Source organism: Chiloscyllium punctatum, chromosome 10, assembly GCF_047496795.1.
Source record: "Chiloscyllium punctatum isolate Juve2018m chromosome 10, sChiPun1.3, whole genome shotgun sequence".
In the NCBI taxonomy this organism is placed as follows: domain Eukaryota; kingdom Metazoa; phylum Chordata; class Chondrichthyes; order Orectolobiformes; family Hemiscylliidae; genus Chiloscyllium; species Chiloscyllium punctatum.
In genome coordinates this window covers 87,578,319-87,600,248 of record NC_092748.1, presented here as the reverse complement: position 1 = coordinate 87,600,248, position 21,930 = coordinate 87,578,319, and the positions used below count along the sequence as shown (strand labels likewise).

General features: G+C 42.0%; 1 protein-coding gene across 1 annotated transcript in view; it reads left to right on the top strand.

Moving 5' to 3' along the window:
* Window positions 1–21,930, top strand: part of LOC140482363 (low-density lipoprotein receptor-related protein 1-like) — a 1,932,271-nt gene that overhangs the window by 1,273,277 nt on the left and 637,064 nt on the right. Inside the window, exons 29-31 of the mRNA XM_072579726.1 lie at window positions 215–442; window positions 5,538–5,712; window positions 9,493–9,587. Coding sequence (XP_072435827.1) covers window positions 215–442; window positions 5,538–5,712; window positions 9,493–9,587 — 498 coding nt within the window. The remainder of the gene's footprint in view (window positions 1–214; window positions 443–5,537; window positions 5,713–9,492; window positions 9,588–21,930) is intronic.

Here is a 21,930-nt window from a genome sequence, read left to right as displayed (position 1 = left end):
ACTTTTTAAAAATGAAGTAGTTCTAAAATCAAGACAAAGAAAGAAAATTTAATTTTAAAGGTTTTTTTTCTCTTTGAATTTCACTGTTTGGAAATGTCCTCTTGATTTGATGTCTAATGCACTGCTCTCACCCTGTCATAATATTCAAACATCAATCAGGATCAGCAGTAAAATGACTTTTAACAATATTGAGATTTTTCCTTATTTTATGCAGAACAAAAGGAGTTTTTTATTTATTCAAGAAATTCAGAGATCCGTGGAGTTGATATTGAGAATCCATACTACAATTACATAACACCATTTACTGATCCGGATGTCAGTCAAGTTAAAACAATTGATTTCGATGCATTAGAAGAACGAATTTATTGGTCTGATTTAAAGCCCCGATTTATAAAGCGCGCCTTCATAAATGGCACAGGGATAGAAACCATTGTCTCAGCGGGTAAGTAGGGAATAATGAAGAAAGTTATGAGTACTACATGGCAATATGTTGTGATATGATGTTGTTTAAATCTTCATTATCTGTAGCTGACATTCAGTTGTTAAACAGATGGATGCAATGAGGAAACAAACAATGGATTGATACAGTTAACATGTCTTTTGTCATGGGATTCTATCTGGAATGTGCAGCCAGTGTAATTGCTAAGGCTGGCAGACCAGAAGAGGCCTAGGTTTTCGACATAGTTTCTTTGATATATATCAAGGGATTAGCAGCTGGGGATATGAGAAAACGGGGAGAGTGCAGGCAGGGAATTCTACAGCAATCAGGCATTCCTGGGAAGATAAAATCACTGATTAAGGACTGCTCCCAGTGATTTCACGTAGAAGGGAAATTGACTTGACCAGGATTGATTTGAATAATGGCAGCTTGTTGAAATGCTAAAGCTTATGTGGAACACAGGATGTAAGCCTTCGAGAAAGAAAAATGATGTGCAGGCATTCCTGATGAAGGGCTTATGCCCGATATTGCGATTCTCCTATTCCTCGGATGCTTTTCCAGTGCCTCACTTTTTGGCATTTATGGAGAGCAAACTATTGGGTTGTTTGGAGTCTGAACAAATCAAATTGACAAATATCAATAGAAAACTGTTCTGTGATTCAAATCTATTATTGTCAGGTCAAATGTCAATTGGTTATTTGCATTTGCTCTATTTAAAATGTTGTTTAAAATGTCAGTTGTTCAGAAGTTTCTTGGGAACATGATGGCATGGTGGTATTATTGCCAGATCATTAATTCAAAAACTCAGTTAATGTTCTGGGAACTGGGTTCAATTCTGCCGTAGCAGTTTTAATTCAATTGAATTGAATTTGATAAAAAGACTGAAATAAAGAGTCTACTGATGATCATTGTTGATTGTCAGAAAAACCTGCCATCCTCACCTGGTCTGAGTTTCATGTGACTCCAGACTCTTAGTAGTGTTGTTGACTCTCAAATGCTCTCTGAAATAGCCTTGCAAGCCACTCAGTTGTAACAATTGCTCTAAATCCCACCCAAGAAATGAAACCGGATAGACAACCCAGCAGTGACCTAAGGCACTGAAAAATCAGAATCAGCTCTGTCAACCCTGCAAAGTCATCCGTACCAGTAGGGAAGAGCTGCACCATGGACTAGCTGTCTCAACAGCTTGACATACTCATACACACACAATCATACCTTACAGACAATGTCCCAGACACCACCATCACCATCTCTGGATATGTGCTGTCTCACTGGCAGGAAAGACCCAACACAGTCAGGAGGGTGTTGTCCTGGGTGTCCTCAACATTGACTCCAGATACCATGAAGGCTGATGGCTTCAGGTTAAATATGGGCAAGGAAATCTCATGTTAATTACCAAGTACTTACCACATGAATCAGTACTCTTACACATTGAAGGTGGCAAAGTCACAAAATGCACCCTGGGTGGGGATTTCAATGTCCAACTCCAAGACTGGCTTGCTAGCAGCTCTGTTGATTGAGCTGGTCAGGTCCTAATAAACATAGCTGCTAGACTGGGTCTGTGGCAGATGGTAAGGGAATCAACAAACTGGAGAAACATACTTGACCTCATCCTTACCAATCTGCCCGTTGCAGATGCACCTGTCCATGAGAGTATTGGTATGAGTGGCCACCACACAGTCCTTATGGAGACAAAATGCTGCCTTCATATTGAGAATGCCCTCTATCATGTTGTGTGGCACTACTACTGTGCTAAATGGGGTAGACTTTGAACAGATCTCAAGACTAGGCATCCAGGAGGCACTCTGGGTCATCAACAGTAGCACAATTGTACTCCAGCGTAATCTGTAACCTCATGACCTGACATAGTCCCCACTCAGTCATTACCATCAAGCCAGTGAATCAACCCTGGTTCAATGGAGAGTGCATAAGGGCATGCCAGGACCAGCACCAGGCATACCTAATAATGGGTGTCAACCTGGTGAAGCTACCAAACAGGACTATTTGCACGCCAAACAGCATTAGCAGCAAGTGACAGATAGAGCTAAGCGATCCCACCACCAATGGATCGGATCTACACACTGAAGTCCTGCCACGTTGAGTCATGTATGATGGTGGACAGTTAAACAATTGACAGGAGGAGGACACTCCACACATCTCCCCTTCCTCAATGATAGAAGAGCCAACATATCAGTGCAAAAAATAGATCTGAAGAATGCACAGCAATCTTCAGCCAGAAGTGTCAAATGGATGATCCATCTCAACCTTTTCCACAGCACTTTATTATTTACTTATTTATTCATGGAACATGTGTGTTCCAGAACTTGCCCGTTCCCAGTCAAGCTACTCTAATGCAGCTACAACATTGGCATCGAGCCGACAATGTGGAAAATTGCCGAGATTTATTATGTACACAAAAGCAGGACAAATCTGACCCAAACAATTACTGCCCCAACAGTCTGCTCTTGATTACCAGTAAAGTGGTGGAAGGTGTTATCAACAGTGATATCAAGCAGCTCCTGCTCAGTGATGCCCAGTTTGGGTTCCACCAGGGCCACTCAGATCCTGATTTCATTAAAGCCTTGGTTCAAACATGGACAAAAGAGCTGAATTCCAGAGGTGAAAGGTGGAAGTGACAGCGTTTGACAATAAGGTTAATATCAAGAAACCATAGCGAGACTGGAATCTATGGGTATTGGGGCAAACTCTCCGGTGGTTGGAGTCACACTGGCACAAAGAAGATGTTTGTAGTTATTGGAGGTCAGTCATCTCCACTCCAGGACATCTCTGTGGAAGCAGAAGTGGGAATGTTTGCTTGTGATTTCAAATGCAACATGATCAGGACAATATCCAGGCTTGGGCTGACAATTGGCAAATAACATTCATGTCATACAAGTGCCAGGATATGACCATTACCAATAAGAGACAATCTAACCGCCACCCCTTTATATTCAATGGTGTTACCATCATTGAATTTCCCACTATCAACATCCTGGGCATTATCATTGATGAAAAACTTAACCGAACTTGCCACATAAACAAGTGGCTACAACAGCAGGTCAGAGGCTCGGACTATTGCAGTGCAGAACTCACCATCTGACAACCCAAAGTCTATCCACCATCTACAAGGCACAAGTCAGGAGTGTGATGGAGTATTCTCCACTTACCTAGATGGGTGTAGCTCCAACAACACTCAAGAAGCTTGACACCAACCAGGACAAAGAAGCTGGCTTGGCTGGAACTACATCTGAAGCATCCACTCCCTCCACCACCGAGGCTCAGTTGCAGCAGTGTGTACTATTTACAAGATACGCTGCAGAAATTCACCAAAAATCCTTACACAGCACCTTCCAAATCCTTACCACTTCCACCTGGAAGGACAAAGGCAGCAGATACATGGGAACACCACCATCTGCAGGTTCCCCTCCAAGTCACTCATTAAACTGACTTGGAAATATATCACCGTTCCTTCAATGTGCTTGGTCAACAGCTTGAAATTCCTCCCAATGTCATTGTGGGTTGAGATACAGCACGTGGACTGCAAAAAAGCAGCTCATCAGCACCTTATCAAGGGTAGGCAATAAATGCTGGCCAGCCAGCAACTCCATGTCCCACAAATTAAATATTTTTTGTTTCTAAATTAGATCAATGACAATATTATGCATTGTAACAAATTTGGTACATAGATTGGAAATTAATCTCCTCTGCTAAGCTGGAATGGAAGTGAAAGGTGGGAGGCTACCATCTAAGACCTTTGTACTGCATTTGTTGTTACACAACAATGATAGGTGGGGCAATTGCCAACCTAAGAGCTCAGAAAGCAAACCATTTTTGTTTGCTCACAGTTTACAGGAAGATCTCATTGTCAGGCACTCAATGCCTGAGTGGGGGAACTGACATCATGAAGAAGAGGCCCAGTAAGAGCCAGACTCTACTCCATTCCAACCTCAACAGCAAAACTATTCCACTCCCACTCACCTCTGGCCTTGTCCCCACATTAGTCCTGTGAATAATGGGATAATGATCATGGATATTAAGGTTACCTTTCCCAAAATGCCTTTCTCAATATTTTACCCGTCACTGGGGGATACCCATACCATTTATAGAGCCTAGCAGCTTTGGTTGCCCTCTGTCATTTTAGGGTAAACGGCTGTGGTGGCATGGAATTATCCCCCCTCTCCATTAGTCACTTGCCCCACTTTAACCCTATGCCCTATCCTCTTGAACCCAGACATTCCCGTACTTCTCCCACACTACGGCTATACCCCCATCCATTTCCTCCTGGTGAGACTGGCATACCTGATCTTCCCAGAATGGTGAGACTGACGGCAGTCCCAGCAGTGGCACCGTTCTCACTGACACCAAATTCTCTGCAAAGCTTCTGGTCAGTCGAATTAATGGACAGTTCCCATAAAGTCCAATCCATTGATAACATGGTGCCCCATTCAGATTTCATGAGTTTTTCTGCAAAATCTGATGATAACCAATTATCAAATAGAACTAAAAATAACGAGAAGGTTAAGTGCAAACATTTGAACATAAATGTAGAGAATGTGTCATAAGTCAGCAGCAATACCTGCTGATGATGTAGCATAGTAATTTCGTGGTTCACAGATTGATTTACACTGGTGAAGTTATTTCTGAAATATTTGTGAGTAGTGAAGGTTTATGAAAAAATGAAACAGGAAATTATCTTGATAATTCTTTTGGAATAAATGTTGTCATTCAAATGGGCAGGTGTTTTAATTTTTAGAAATGCTAATTTCCACACATTATATGTTTAGCTATGTTTGACAGAACAATACACCTATTGTCTTTGTGAGACTGTGTTTTTGCTTTTGAAATTCAAATAAATTATGTAATGATGCTTACATTTAGGAAAGTTTACACAGAAGTATATAGAACTTAGAACTTTCTTCAACAGAAAAAAAAACAATTTGGCCCAATTCAGCCCGTGACATGGTTTAAGTTCACTCTTCTCGCATTCTTTGTGACTTCTTTCTTCAGGCTAAAATATTTCCCTTTTCTTTCTTAACTGTTTATGTAGATTCCCCTCAGTATTGGTTGTTTATTCATGTTCTATTGTTTTGGATCATAGATCTACCATATGCTCATGCACTTGCAGTGGACTGGATTTCTAGAAATATATATTGGACGAGTTCTGATTTAGAGGAAACTCAAATAAACGTTGCACGATTAAATGGATCCCTACGGACTTCTATCATTCATGGACTTGATCATCCACAGTGCTTAATAGTGCACCCACTAAAAGGGTAAAATGTTGTATAATATAACTTATTGCTACAAGTAAACAATTTCAGGTTTGCATTGTTCATATAATTGTTGCATTATCATCAATTGAAAAAAACAGTGTAGATGCAAGTGAAAATGTGGTGGCTCAGTGGTTAGCACTGCTGCCTCACAGCACTAGAGATCCAGGTTCGATTCCGGCCTCAGGTAGCTGTCTGTATGGAGTTTGCACATTGTCTGTGTGGGTTTCCTCTGAGTGCTCCAGTTTCCTTTCACAGCCCAAAGATGTGCAGGTCAAGTCAATTGGCCATTTTAAATTGCCCATAGTGTTAGGTGCAAGAGTCAGAAGGAAATAGGTCTGGAAGGGTTAGTCTTCAGAAGGTCGGAGTGGAGGAGTTGGGCTGAAGGGCCTATTTCCACAGTGTAGGGAATCTAATCTAAAATTAAGTGTTGCTGGTTTTGCAAAATAATATTATTAAAGTCAATGGGGTAGAAATTGAAATCTAAAAGGTCCCGATTTTTTTTATTGGAGCAGGACATGGCTGAATGTCAAAACCTCCAAAACACTGAAGCATGAGGCTGAGAGATTTAATTCCCAGATGTCATCTGCATTCGAAAAATGAACATCAAATGATTGCTTGCTGGTCGATGGACACAAGTTTAGGCAGCAGCGTAAATGTTTGCCTCATGAAGTTGATGGACCACAGGCCTCAAGTTTCTTTGGGCCTCTGTAGTCTTTTATCATGTGCTTCTGTGTTCACATCCAGAAGTTTGGATTCATGACAGATTGACCAAGGAGAATGCAATGTCAAGGACTGTCTTTAGACTTCAACTTCTTATCAATTGTTCAATGCATATTAATGCTAATTATTTTGCCCACGGTAATCAGAGATATAGTCACAATAATGAAAGATTATTTTCAACATTGTCTTCGTAAAACTTCAGACACTCACCTCCAGCTGACTCTGACTACTTGGAACTACTTAAGTTCAGTGCGACTCTGAGGTATCATTGCAAGGTTGCCCCAGGGTTTGAAAGCCTTTACACAACATGCAGGAGTAATTATGCTCTTGCAAACTCCAAAGGAAATTTTAAAGTAAACAATTTAATTGTCCATTTTTCACCTTCAATTAGGGCTGCAAGAGTTTCCTTACTTGTGCCAGGCAGGAATACACAATATCAGAAGAGCAGGTTTCGATTATCCTTTAATTATTCATTCTAAAGTTTTGCTCTGACTCCCACAGCTCTGAGCATAAGGGGTGTTTCCTTATAGAAATTTGTCAATAGCATCTCTAGCTTTCCATGACCTACTGAGCTCATATCCTCAAGGAGGTTCGTTGAGAAAGATTGGAATTGACGACATAGTCAGGAGATGGATAGTGGAATCGATTAAGCACCATTTGAGAATGTTTCTGGCAGCTGTTTCTTTGAACTACGCCTGGTTAGTTCAGGCTATAAATCATTTGCATACCATGTATTCGAACTGTGCAAACAAATTAAAGGGTGGGCATAATACAACTGATCTGCCTGTGCATGGTGCAATGGAACAGGGGAAATGCTACTGAAATCTGAAGCACAAAGAGACTGATGAATCTCATCTCACAGAATCTCACCACTGCCTGAGCGTATAGTCCCAATGGGGTTTTCAAATCCTGCAGCTTTCCTCTTAGAGTCATAGAGATGTACAGCATGGAAACAGATCCTTCGGTCCAACCCATCCATGCTGACCAGATATCCCAACCCAATCCAGTCCCCCCTGCTAGCACCCAGCCCATATCCCTCCAAACATTTCCTTTTCATATACCCATCCAGAAGCCTTTTAAATGTTGCAATTGTACCAGCCTCCATCACTGCCTCTGGCAGCTCATTCCACACACATACCTCCCTCTGTGTGAAAAGGTTGCCCCTTAGGTCTCCTTTATATCTTTCCCCTCTCACCCTAAACCTATGCCCTGTAATTCTGGACTCTCTGACCCCAGGGAAAAGACTTTGCCTATTTATCCTATCCATGCCCCTCATGATTTTGTAAACCTCTATAAGGTCACCCCTCAACCTAGAACACTCCAGGGAAAACAGCGCCAGCCTGTTCAGCCTCTCCCTATAGCTCAAATCCTTCAACTCCGGCAACATCCTTGTAAATCTTATCTGAACCCTTTCAAGTTTCACAGCATCTTTCTGATTGGAAGGAGACCAGAATTACATGCAATACTCCAACAGTGGCCTAACCAATGTCCTGCACAGCCGCAACATGACCTCCCAATGCCTGTACTCAATACTCTGACCTATAAAGGAAAGCATACCAAATGCCTTCTTCACTATCCTATCTACCTGCAACTCTACTTTCAAGGAGTTATGAACCTGCACTCCAAGGTCTTTTTGTTCAGCAATATTCCCTAGGACCTTACCATTAAGTGTATAAGTCCTGCTAAGATTTGCTTTCCCAAAATGCAGCACCTCGCATTTATCAGAATTAAACTCCATCTGCCACTTTTCAGCCCACTAGCCCATCTGGTCAAGATCCTGTTGTAATCTGACATAACCTTCTTCGCTGTCCACTACACCTCCAATTCTGGTGTCATCTGCAAACTTACTAACTGTACCTCTTATGCTCACATCCAAATCATTTATGTAAATGACAAATGTAGTGGACCCAGCACCGATCCTTGTGGCTATCCACTGGTCACAGGCCTCCAGTCTAAAAAACAACCCTCCACCATCACCCTCTTGACTTCTCCGTTTGAGCCAGTTCTGTAACCAAATGGCTAGTTCTCTCTGTATTCCATGAGATTCTCCTATGCTCTTAAAAACTGACACAATCTCATTTCTATAAATTTGCAGCATTCCCAACAAAAAAAAAGGTTTCTAGTAATACTGCAACATTTGGTTCTCAAGATGTTGGTATCAATGTCAAGACCAGAGTTTTATTGCCCATCCTTAGTTATCCTTGAAGTATCTATTGGCCTTCTTGAACTTAGGAGATCCAAGGACTAGGCTGCTGTTAGATCAAAAATGATGGGTCATTGTCTCAGCAGCCTTGCAAAAAGATATTATGTACATCCAAGTTGGGATAGTGTGTAAATTAGTGTGATAATGGGTAGATTATTAAAATTTCCCTCACTTTCCTTCCATCTTGTGTAGAGTACACATTGCTGTTAGGTGCTGAAAATAAAAGAAAATTAAAAATGGTTGCCCAATTTAGTCAATGCACTTAATATTATAAAATCCCTACATGCAGAAGCAGACCATTCAGTCCATCAAGCCCACACAAACCCTCTTAAGAGCATCCCACTCAGATCCATCCCGCTACAATTCCCTTGGCCAATCTGCCTGCCTGCACATCTCTGGATAGTTTACCATCACTAATCCACTTAAACTGCCCATCTTTGGACTGTGAGTGAAAACCACAGCACCAAGAGCAAACCGAAGAAAACAGATGGAGAACCTGCAAACTCCATACAGATAGTCACCAAAGGGAGGATTCAAACCTGAGTCTTTGTCACTGAGAGACAGCAGTGCTGACCACTCAGCCACTGTACACCCAATATTTTGTAGAGGTCGTCTGTGTTGTCAATAGTAACGGCAAATAGTTTGTTTCATTTGCCCAAAATCAGCTACTACCAAAGATAAGTGGATGGTGTAAGTGGTTGAGCTAGATATTATAAATTAACCTGAAAACACCTTTGGGATGATGAAGTGCAAATCTTAAAACATTTCAAGTGTTTATAACATATAACATTTCTTATGCTATTTGTGTGACTAATTGTAAACTTTAATTAATAGATGCATTCCTTTCTCCAATACAGCAAGCTCTATTGGACTGATGGGAACAATATCAGTGCAGCAAACATGGATGGCAATAACATGAAGAATCTTTTTTCAAATCAAAGAGAGCCTGTTGGTAATTCAAACATTTACTTTTTTTTTTAATTACTGCACTTGTGATAGTGGGCTATGTAACTATGGTAACAAAATTACTTTTTAATGGTTTCGTTTATTAAATTATTGAGCCTTCTGAGTCTGTAATTGCTTATGGAATATACATAATAATCGTGAGTTAAAAATAATATATTTTCAAACAACACTTGCAGCAATCAGGAGTTTCAGTTACAAAATAACACTGACTAAAGATTTTTGGAACTTTATTAATAACAACATTATTGTCTTGAAACACAGGCAATTTGTTTGAAGAGGGACAATGCATAAAAGCTGTTTTTTGTCAGGATCAATATCATGAATAGTTTATTCTAAAAAGATACTGTGATAATGACTGGGTGAATAATTTATGCAGTAATGGATTCCTTTTATATTACAGCTTTAATTGCTAGGAATATTTTTATCCTTTAAACATGTATTTATTTCTTTGAGGAGGATCTATGAATAATAGTGAAGTATTGGATCTTGTCTTTCTATTGATGCTGTCTAACATAACAAACTGATTCACCCTTTGTATGGCAGAAGCTAAATGACAAAATATTAGGGTGCATTGAAATATCACTGGAAGCTGGACATAAAACATTGTAATTTTGTGAGGAGTTATTAGATTGGGATCTCACAATTGGTATCATTGTGGGTGTTTACTGACTTGTTGTAGCCTACTCACCTCTGATTCCGAAAGCCACGGATTCAAGCCCCTGAGAATGAAACACAAAGTCTTGGCTTATGTTCTGATGTTGAAGAGAATTTTTCAGATCAGATACTAAACAAATAAATGTAAAAGATCCCCATGACAATATTTGAAGAAAAGCAGTGAATCTGGATGCAATGTTTTGCCCCATATTTATCCTTCAACCAACATCACTAGAAAAACAGCAGGTGATTGGTTATTGTCACATTCTTGTTTCAGGGACTTTGCTGCATTCCAGTTGGCTTTGTTTGTTCTTATACTTAAACACTGATTACACTTTGACATATTGCATCGGATGTAAAGCGTTTTGTGGTATCTTAAGGTTTCTTTGGCTGCTACTTTTATTCTACTGCTACACTTTTGATGTCAGAGAATTTTGGACAATCGGTATATATTTGTTGTCTTAATTTGGTAAATGATCATAAATTAACTGTGTAGGTATGTTGGTAAGCAATATATTATAATGCAAATACACCTAGAGAGGCTAAAATCAATGTGCAGATAAAACTCAACATTCATTAATGACAAATTTTGCAATTCAGTGGAATAAGTGGGAATACAAGACAAAGATGAAATAACTGCAGGAGATAAAAAATCAGGAAAGCAATCTGTTCTTTTGCTGATTATCATTAAATCACATAAATGTAGTGTCACCTCAAGAAAACATGACATGCTGGAATGTAATGTTGACATATAGATAAAAAGAAATTTTGAAGTTTGTTCTAACCTTGGTGAGATTGCATTTGGAGCACTAATTTCAAGTTTATTGGGTGCCTCAGGATCAATGTTCTTCTGACTGATCTGGGAGGGATTGAACCTCCACATAATCCCTTTCAATAACCCAATAATTCAATACACAACTGGCAGCCAATTGGATGACCACCATGGTGTGGACTTTTGCTTTCAGAAAGAAATTTTGTACCTGAAGAAACAATACTTATGTTAGCTCCCATAACATTATGATGTTACATGGGTAACATCGTACTGAAAGACTCAAGAAGCATTTCTTCCATCTTCTGGTACATGCATTAGTCACAGGAATTTCAGTGTCTGGGTTGATACTAAACTATCCACATATGAACAGCAGCAAACTCTTACATCAGCATGCCATGTTTCAATGGCTCAAGTTAAGAAATCTGAAGCCTTCATACTCTCAGGGCACAAAGGAGACAGTGAGGTCTGCAAATGCTAGAGACCAGAGTTGAGAGTGTGTCGTTAGAAAAGCATAGCAGGTCAGGCAGCATCCGATGAGCAGGAAAATCAACATTTCGGGCCGGCGCCATTCATCAGGAAGGCCCTTACTGGTGAAAGGCTCCAGCCTGAAACATCGATTTTCCTGCTCCTTGGATGCTACCTGACCTGCTGTGCTTTTCCAGTAACACACTCTCAGGACACATTTTTGTGATGCAGCGATGATATGATATCAGGTTATGCTGGAGGTCTACAAATGTTGGTTAAGCCACAGCTAGAGTATTGTATGTAGTTATAGAGTCATTGTGTCATAGAGGTGTGCAGCATGGAAACAGACCCTTCGGTCCAACTCGTCCATGCTGACCAGATATCCTAAACTAATCTGGTCCCATTTGCCAGCACTTGGGCCATATACCTTTAAACCCTTCCTATTCATATATCCATCAGATGCCTTTTAAATGTTATAATTATACCAGCCTCCACCACTTCCTCTGGCGCTCATTCCATATTCACACTGCCCTCTGCATGAAAAAGTTGCCCCTCAGGTCCCTTTTAAATTTTTCCCTTCTCACCCTAAACTTATGCCCTCTAGTTCTAGACTCCCTCACCCCAAGGGAAAAGACCTTATTTATTTACCTGATACATGCCTCTCATGTCATTCTGGAATCCATATTAAAAGGAGGGATGTGATTGCACTGGAGGAGTGCAGAGAAAATTCACATGGATGTTGTGGGCTGGAAGGTTTTAATTATGAAGACAGATTAGGCACACCGCTGTTGTTTTCTTTGAAGCAGAGGAGACCGAGGGATCTGAAAGAAAAATAATGAGAGGCATAGGCAGGTAGACAGAAGAAACATTTCCCTTTCCTGGAGAGATCAGTTAACAGGGTCTGATATTTGAGATAAGAGGCAGGTGAGTTACAGGGAATGTGAGGAAAAATCATTTTCACCCACAGAATGGTGAGAATGTGGAACTCACTGCCTGTCAAAGTGGTAAGAACTTGTCGTAACATTGAAAACGTCTTGAGATGTACACTTGCAATGCCAAGGTTGACAAGGCAGTGGGCCAATAATGGAAAATGGGATTAGCATGACAATGGAATTTTCTGTGTGCTTTGATCCTCTTTTAAAAGGTACAAGGTCAAAAGTCACACTAAGTTATAGTCCAACAGGTTTACTTGAAATCACAAGCTTTCAGTGCGCTGCCCTTTGTCAGGTGGTGAAAAGAGCACTCAGGCACAGAATTTATAATTAGAGAGGCCAAAAGATCATGCAAATATTGTGAGTGTCTTGTCGACAGGCCGAATAATAAGTCTCTGCAGGTGATCAAGAGTATCAGATGGTGTGAGTAAAGTGTCAACAGCTGAAAATCTCATGAAGTGATGATCTATAATTCAATTAATTGAAGCAATGAGATAATTACAAAAAATTAAAAGTAAGGCAGTGATGCAAGGGAAAGCAAATAACTAGAATAACATGCCAGGTAGAAAAGTCACACACTGAGGGTTTAAACAAAGTAATAAGTGAACCAAAACTGTGCAAACGAATTAGGGTAGGGAGATCATAACAAGATCAAGGTGAAACAGGACAGGATGTTTGGGACACATGTGGCACAACATGAACCCAATATCATGGTTGATGCCACCTTCATGGGCACAGAACTTGTTTCTGCTCAGCAATTCTACGCTATCGAAGGCTGCCTTGGGGAATTCTTACGCAAAGATCAGAGGCTGACTGGGAAGGTAAATTCCTGTCTGATGTTATGGACCAGGCCAGATCCATTCAAATACTTTAAGAAGGTAACCGAGATCCTAACATTTTCTCAATTTAAAGGCAGATGTGAAATGGGTGTTCCAGGTGTGATGCAGCTAGTCAAACCATTCGGCTTTAAGCAAAATGGAATTTATTTAAATACTACAGTTGAAACACAAATAAAAGCAAGTGAGATTTAAAATAACTTAACTGTTGGAAAACTTAACCAACCCACTACAGTAACAATTACTAATTAACTATTCCAATACAGTGACATCCCATAAAAACAACCTTTGTCAAAAAGGTAAATTCAAACATAGATACTTACGGACAGAAGGACTATCATCCAGAGAGAGATTTCAGAGGAATCCTTTCCTGAAGTTAGCAACACTTCTGGACTTCAATATCTTGTGACTGCTACAGCTAAAAAAAATTTTAAAAAACCAAACTGAGGGAACAAAGAACAAAGAAAATTACAGCTGAGGAACAGGCCCTTTGGCCCTTCAAGCCTGCACCGATCCAGATTCTCTATCTAAACCTGTCACCTATTTTCTAAGGATGTGTATCCCTCTTCTCCCTGCCCATGCATGTATCTGTTTAAATACAACTTAAATGACACTATCTTGCCCACCTCTACCACCTCCGCTGGGACCCCATTCCAGACATGCACCACCCTCTGTGAAAAGAACTTTGCATGCATATCTCCCTTAAACTTTTCCCTCTTACCATGAATTTGTGAATCCTAGTAATTGAGTCCCTCACTCTGGGAAAAAGCTGAGTACTGGCCACTCCTTAGACTCGTTACCTCTGCCTTTATGATCTTTCTTCAAAAAAACCAAGGAGAAAATAAGCTTTTTAATGTTTCAGCATCATCATACTGGCAATTTTTTCAGGGTGTCCATTCATCCATTGTTTTACCATTTGCATGGCCTTGCCAATATATTATGCATCGGGGGATCCTTACCTGCAGCATATGAGATAAATGACCGTGGCCAAGTCACATGAGTCATGGAGAGTGGTGTTCCCACATCTGATGGTAGTACACATGTCGATAACCTGCCATATCTTGCAGAGGTTGCCATCTCAGGGTTGTGCAGTGTTATGGTCGATGTTGTTCTGAAGGCTGGTCAGTTTACTGTGAATGATGGTCTGTGTATGATTTGGCCATTGTGTGAAGGAGAGAAGTGGAGACGGAAGGATGATTTTGGCGAGATGTTTGTCATCATCCATGACATGTTGAAGGTTGCAAAGCACATGGCGTAATTTCTCTACTCCAGGGAAGTATTTTTAAGGTATGGTGTATTATTAATGGCAGGAAAGCAGGCAGATTGTCTCAATTGAGCTACTTAAGTGATCGATTAAGGACATTGTGCCATACGTCTGTGCTTTCCAACGAGGACAGGACCCACTGCTGTATGGGAGGGACCATGGAGTAGAACCTTGTGCCCTCTCAGTGCCTCTGTCAGAAAGGGGCCCTTTCCATTTTGGTCACCCTATTGCCCAAAGACAATTCACCCCATTGATACCACATGCCCTCAGTGACTCCACCACCTTTACCTAAAACCCAACAATTGCCTGGCTAACCTTGGGTCTCCAGACCTAACTTACCTTGCTTCAAGGAAGCCTAGCTGCAGCCGTGTCCTTATTCTGCAGGTATCTGTCCAGAAGTGGCTGCAGGATCTCCTGAAGCTGTTGATCTGCCAGGGCAGCATCACCTGAGAGTGGGCTGCCATCCAAAATATAATGGTTGCCCTGGTGATTCACCATTTAGTTGTCTATCGCTTGTATTATGCTCCCAGATTCCTGTCATTAGTCGAAGTGAGATGGTTCTGATGACTAACACTTGAGAAGATGATATACTGCAATCCCTGAGACATGGTTGAAGGAACTGGCAGTTCTCTCAATCCAGGGTATAGAAGTTTGAATTGTGATGGTGTGGGTGCTGATGTAAAAGAGGCGGGCGCAATGCTTTATCAATAATGATAAAGGAGACCCATCACTGCAGCAATGAGAGAGAATATTTTCGAAGTTTCTTCAAATGAGGCCATCTGGGTAGAGCTTGGAAATATAGAAGGATGATCATATTCCTGGGATTAAACTATAGATCTCCAAATAATCAGAAGGAGATAGGGAGCAGAAATGTAGGCAAATCACAGATCATTCCTTTAGGTCTCTAATCGGCCTCACTCTTTCCTTGGTAATCCTCTTGCTTTTAAGATTCTTATAAAATACTTTGGGGTTTTCCTTAATCCTACATGCTAAATATATTTTGCGGGCCCTCTTAGTTTATTTTTTAACCACTCCCCCACATTCTCTGTACTCCTGAAGGGCATTCTCTTTTTAATGCACGAACAAATCTTTGGAATAAGGTTATAGTTTTGGAGGTTTCAGCTTGGCTTAGTTTAACCGGGATTGCATCGGTTCAAAAGGATGAGATGGTGGAATTTTTAATGTACATCCAAGACAGCTTTTTCTGCCAGTACATAGGTAGTCCTACTAGGGATGGGGCTGTACTCAAGCTAATCATAGGGAATGAAGGGGTCAAATAGCTGAAGTGTCCATAAGTCAATATTTTGGGAATAGTGATCATAACTCTAAGTTTTTAAGTCATTATGGAAAAGGATAAGGGTAATGCAGAAATTAAGCATCTAAGTTGGCGTAAGGCCAACTTTGATATAATTAAACAGGATTTGCAAACATAGACAGGAAGGAGCTAATTGAAGATAAGTCTTTACTAGTAAAGTGGGAGCCTTGTAAAAGTATCATGGTGAGAGTTCAGGATAGCATGTTTCTCTTGGAGTGAAGAGCAAGGGTAGCAAGTCCAGGGCACCCAGGCTCTCAAGGAATATTACATTTGAAGAAGAGAAAAAATATGTGTGAGGAACGGTGCATTAAAAAAGAGGAGATCCTTCAGGAATACAGAGAGTATGGGGGAATAGTTAAAAAGTAAATCAGGAGGGCAAAGAGGGCCCACAAAAAGTATATTTGGCAGAAAGAATTAAAGAAAACCCCAAGGTATTTTATAAGTATCTTAAAAGAAAGAGGATTACCAAGAAAAGAGTAAGACCAATTAGAGACCCAAATGGACAATCTGTGTGTGAGCCAGATGACTTGAGGATGGCAAATATGGTTCCTTTTTTCCAAGAAGGGTAGCAGGGGTTATGTCAGTTAATGACAGACCAGTTAATCTGACATCCACTTTATTTTAAAGCAAAAAAAGGGCCCTTTGGCCGATTGAGTCTGCCCTGAGATAACTACCACTAAAAGGCATGTTATTCCCAATTCCCTGTGCTTCTCCCATATGCTCAAATGTTATGATATTTCATGCACTCAGCAAAATATTTGATGTGAGGGAAATTATTGGAAAAAGTTCTGAGGGACAGGGTTAATCAATACTTGGAAAGGTAGGGTTTGATCAGGGATAGATCAGCACACATATGTCAGAGGGATATCCTGTCTGACTAATTCCATTGAGTTTGTTTAAAAAGGTGACTACATATTTTAATGAGGAAAATACAGTTGATGTGGTTACATGGACTTCAGTAAGGCCTTTGGTCAAGGTCCCACATGAAAGACTGGTCCAAATGTTCAAAGTCATGGGACCCAAGTCAAGTTAGTAAACTGGATCCAAAACGGGTTTGCAAACAGAAGGCAAAATGTGATGGTGTAGGTTGTTTTTGTGATTGGAAGCCTGTGACCAGCCGTGTATCACAGGAATTGGTGCTGGGACCCCTGCTGTTTTTTTACATACATTAATGATTTTTTTGTATATATAGAAGGTATAATTAGTAAATTTGCAGATTACACAAGAATATGTGGTGCTGTTGATAGTGAGGACGATGGTTTCAGGCTACAGTCTGATATTTATCAGCTGGCAAATTGGGTAGAGCATTGGCAGATTGGTAATCCTTATAAATATAACAGGTTGCATTTTGGGAGATTTCATAAGGTAAGGATTTAAACAATGAATGGTTTGTCCCTCAGCAGAATTGAGGAATTAAAAGAACTTGATGTACAAGTCCAGAGATTCCTGAAGATGTCTGCACAGGTGGATAAAGTGGTGAAGAAGGCATATGGAATACTTGCCTTCACTAGCCTGAGCATAGAATAGAGGGTCACGAAGTCTTGTTGCAGCTTCATATGACATTGGTTAGGTCACAGATGGAACACTGTGTGCAGTCCTGGTCATCATTCTACCAGAAGGACATTATTGTACTGGAAAGGGTACAGAGGAGATTCAGGATGTTGCCTGGGATGAAATGTCTTAGTTATGAGGAGAGACTGGATAGGTTGGCTTTTTTTTCCTAAGAGAAAGTGAGGACTGCAGATGCTGGAGATCAGAGCTGAAAATGTGTTGCTGGACAAGCGCAGCAGGTCAGGCAGCATCCAAGGAGCAGGAGAATCGACATTTCGGGCATGAGCCCTTCTTCAGGAATGAGGAAAGTGTGCCAAGCTGGCTAAGATAAAAGGTAGGGAGGAGGGACTTAGGGGAGGAGCTTTGGAAATGCGATAGGTGGAAGGAGGTTAAGGTGAGGGTGATAGGCCGGAGTGGGGGTGGGGTAGAGAGTTCAGGAAGAAGATTGCAGGTTAGGAAGGTGGTGCGGAGTTCGAGGGTTGGGACTGAGACAAGGTGGGGGGAGGGGAAATGAGGAAACTGGAGAAATCTGAGTTCATCCCTTGTGGTTGGAGGGTTCCTAGGCGGAAGATGAGGCGCTCTTCCTCCAGCCGTTGTGTTGCTATGGTCTGGCGATGGAGGAGTCCAAGGACCTGCATGTCCTTAGTGGAGTGGGAGGGGGAGATAAAGTGTTCAACCACGGGGCAGTTGGGTTGGTTGGTCCGGGTGTCCAAGAGGTGTTCTCTGAAACGTTCCGCAAGTAGGCAGCCTGTCTCCCCAATATAGAGGAGGCCACATTGGGTGCAGCAGATGCAGTAAGTGATGTGTGTGGAGGTGCAGGTGAATTTGTGGTGGATATGGAAGGATCCCTTGGGACCTTGGAGGGAAGTGAGGGGGGAGGTGTGGGTGCAAGTTTTGCATTTCTTGCTGTTGCAGGGGAAGGTGCTGGGAGTGGAGGTTGGGTTGGTGGGGGATGTGGACCTGACAAGGGAGTCACAGAGGGCGTGGTCTTTTCGGAACGCTGACAGGGGAAGGGAGGGAAATATATCCCTGGAGGTGCAGTCCGTTTGGAGGTGTCAGAAATGACGATGAATGATACGATGTATATGGAGGTTGGTGGGGTGGTAGGTAAGGACCAGTGGGGTTCTGTCCTGGTGGCGATTGGAGGGGCGGGGCTCAAGGGCGGAGGAGCGGGAAGGGGAGGAGATGCGGTGGAGAGCATCGTCGATCACGTCTGGGGGGGAAATTGCGGTCTTTGAAGAAGAAGGCCATGGCATTTTTATCCCCATGGAGATGAGATTGAAAGGGGACCTGAAAGAAATACATAGATATGAGAATCATTTCACCAGAGCAGACATTTCTAACATATAAATTTAAACTGAGAAACAAGTGGTTTATAGGGTATCTGAAGTTTTTTTGTTTTCCACCCAAGGCTTGGTCAAAACATGGAACATGCTGCCTGAGAATGTAGTGGAGGCAAGTAATCTAACAACATTTAACAAACATGTGGATGAGCACTTAAAATGCCAGGACATAGTAGGCTATGGACCAAATGCAAAAAAATGGGATGAGTGTATCTTGTTTCTCATTGATTGGAATGGTGGGCCAATGCACCGTGTTTCGATCTGTATGACTCTATGACTCGATAATGGAAATCTTTGCCCCTTGGAGAAAGTGAGGGCTGTAGATGCTAGAGTTCAGAGTCGAGAGTGTGGTGTTGGAAAAGCACAGCAGGTCAAGCAGCATCCGAGGAGCAGGAGAATCGAATTTTGAGCATAGCCCTTCATCACAAATGAGGCTTGTGGGCTGGGGTGGTGAGAAGGGATAGGGCTGGGGGTGGGGGAGGGTAGCTGGGAATGTGATAGGTAGATGAAGGTGGGGGTGAGAATGATAGGTAGGAAAGGAGATTGGAGCGGAGAGATGGGAAAGGTGATAGACAGGTCAAGAGGGCAGTGTCGAGTTTGAGACTTGGGAATGGGATAATGGGGGATGAAGGGAACTGAGAAAACTGGTGAAATCCACATTGATCCCATGTGGTTGCAGGGTCCCAAGGTGGAAGATGAGGCGTTCTTCCTTCCAGGTGTCAGGCGTTTCAGGTTTGTCAATAGAGGCGGTCCAGGACCTGCATGTCCTTGGCAGAGTGGGAGGGGGAGTTGAAGTGTTCAGCCACGGGGCGGTGGGGTTGGTGGGTGCGGGTGTTCCACAGGCAGTCTCTGAAACGATCTGCAAGTTGGCGTCCTGTCTCCCCGATGTAGAGGAGATCACATCAGGTGCAACAGATACAGTAGATGACATTGGTGGAGATGCAAGTAAATTTCTGTCAGTTATGTACGAATGCTTTGGGGCCTTGGACAGAGGTGAGGAGGGAGGCGTCGGCGCAGGTTTTGCACTTCCTTCGGTGGCAGGGAAGGTGCCGGGAGTAGATCTGGGTTAGTGGGAGGCATGGATCTGATGAGGGAGTCACAAAGGGAATGGTCTGTATGGACCACTGATTGGGGTAGGGAGGGAAATATATCCCGAGTGGTGGGGTCCATTTGGAGATGGCAGAAGTGGTGGAGGATGATGTGGTGTATACAAGGTTGGTGAGCTGGAAGGTGAGGACCAGGGAGTTCTGTCCTTGTTGCATTGGGAGGGATGGGGTTCAATGGTGGAGGTGCAGGAAGTGGAGGGCATTGTTGACCATCATCCTCACCTTCCACCCCACCAAACTTTGTATACATATCTCTGCATCATCCTCCACCACTTCCGCTACCTCCAAATGGACCCCACCATCAGAGACGTATTTCCCTCCCTACCACTATCAGCGTTCCGTAGAGACCATACCCTCCTTGAATCCCTGCCCCCAGCAGCCCAAATTCCACTCCCGGCACCTTCCCCTGCCACCGCAGTAAGTGCAAAACCTGCGCCCATACCTTCCCCCTCACTTTCGTCCAAGGCCCCAAAGGATTTTTCCACATCTGATGGAAATTTACCTGCACCACCACCAATGTCATATTTTGTAACCATTGCACACAATGTGGTCTTCTCTATATCAGGGAGACAGGATGCCAACTTGTGGATCATTTCAGAGAACACCTGGAGGACACCTGCACCAACAAAACCCACCAGCCCGTGGCTGAACACTTCAACTCCCTACACACTCTGCCAAGGACATGCAGGTCCTGGGCCTCCTCCATTGCAAACCCTAACCACCCAACGTCTGGACGAAGAATGCCTCACCTTCTGCCTTGGGACCCTGCAACCACACAAGATTAATGTGGATTTCACCAGTTCCTCAGTTTCCCTTTCCCTTCCCCCCCCCCCCCCCCCCCCCCACCTATTATCCCATTCCCAAGCCTCAAACTCGACACTGCCCTCTTGACCTGCCCATCACCTTTCCCATCTGTCTGCTTCAACCTCCTCTCCGATCTATCACCTTCTCCCCCTCACTTCATCTACCTTCCCCTCAACCCTACCTTCCTCCCATTTATCTCTCAGCCCCTTGACCCATAAGCCTCATTCCTGATGAAGGGCTTATGTCTGAAACATCGATTCTCCTGTTCCTTGGATTTTGCCTGACTGGAATCATGACCCTTTGCATAAAATACCAGCTTTTGTTACTTCATTTAAGCCTGATTTCCTTTTTGAATAATTGTAACACATGGTGAATTATTACTTGATAATAAATCTTTTCAGGATTATGGTCATCATAATCTCCTGTGCATTCCAACTGAAAATAATAGCCATACAAATACTAAAATAATTTCAGTTGGTATATGTTACCACACATGCTGTTTTCAAAGAAAGAAATAATTTTTCAGCTGAACCTACTAGTACAGGGAAGCTATCATGAATGTTCGTTCAATTTAGAAATAAATAAAAGGATTGGCAATTCATTCTCTGGATTCCAAATAGTCGGCTCGACATAATTTAGAGGGCAAAGGCTGGTGTTCAAGATCAATTTTTAAAATTTGACCTCCATATGCTGTTCTGAGAGATAATCCAGTTGTTATATGTCACAGTGCATTAATAGTTTTTTGTGAATAATTTACTGTTTCCTCGAAGAAGCTGAGATTAATCAAAACATGATGAAACTCTGAATGAAGCAAGCTTTTGATTAAAAAAAAAGTTTGGACCTTTGATACATTTTTTAAGAAACATATTTATGATGTTTCCAGAAGCAGAAGGTACATGCTGATAAAAATCAGATGAATTTATACACTTTTCATGATCTGTCTGCGATATTTCCTGTACTTCTTTTGATGTTGCTCCTGTATGATCAGCCCTCTAACCTTCCAACAAGATGCTTTTCCTTTATTAAAGGAAGAACATGTTGACTGATGGAGAAGACATGTAGTTGTAAACTTAAAGGGAACAAACAGCGACAGTGCAGTTCTTCAAAACTTTCAGTCATAATATAAAGGGACATTAGCCTCATTAATTCATAATAAAACATTCACTTCAGCTTGATTCTGGTTGTTTCCAAAAATTGATGCAAATGCGAATAAGTAAGTTTTAGGAAGGGCTCAAAATGCTACATATCAGTAGCTCTAAAATCCTCCTAAACTCACCCTGAACTTGC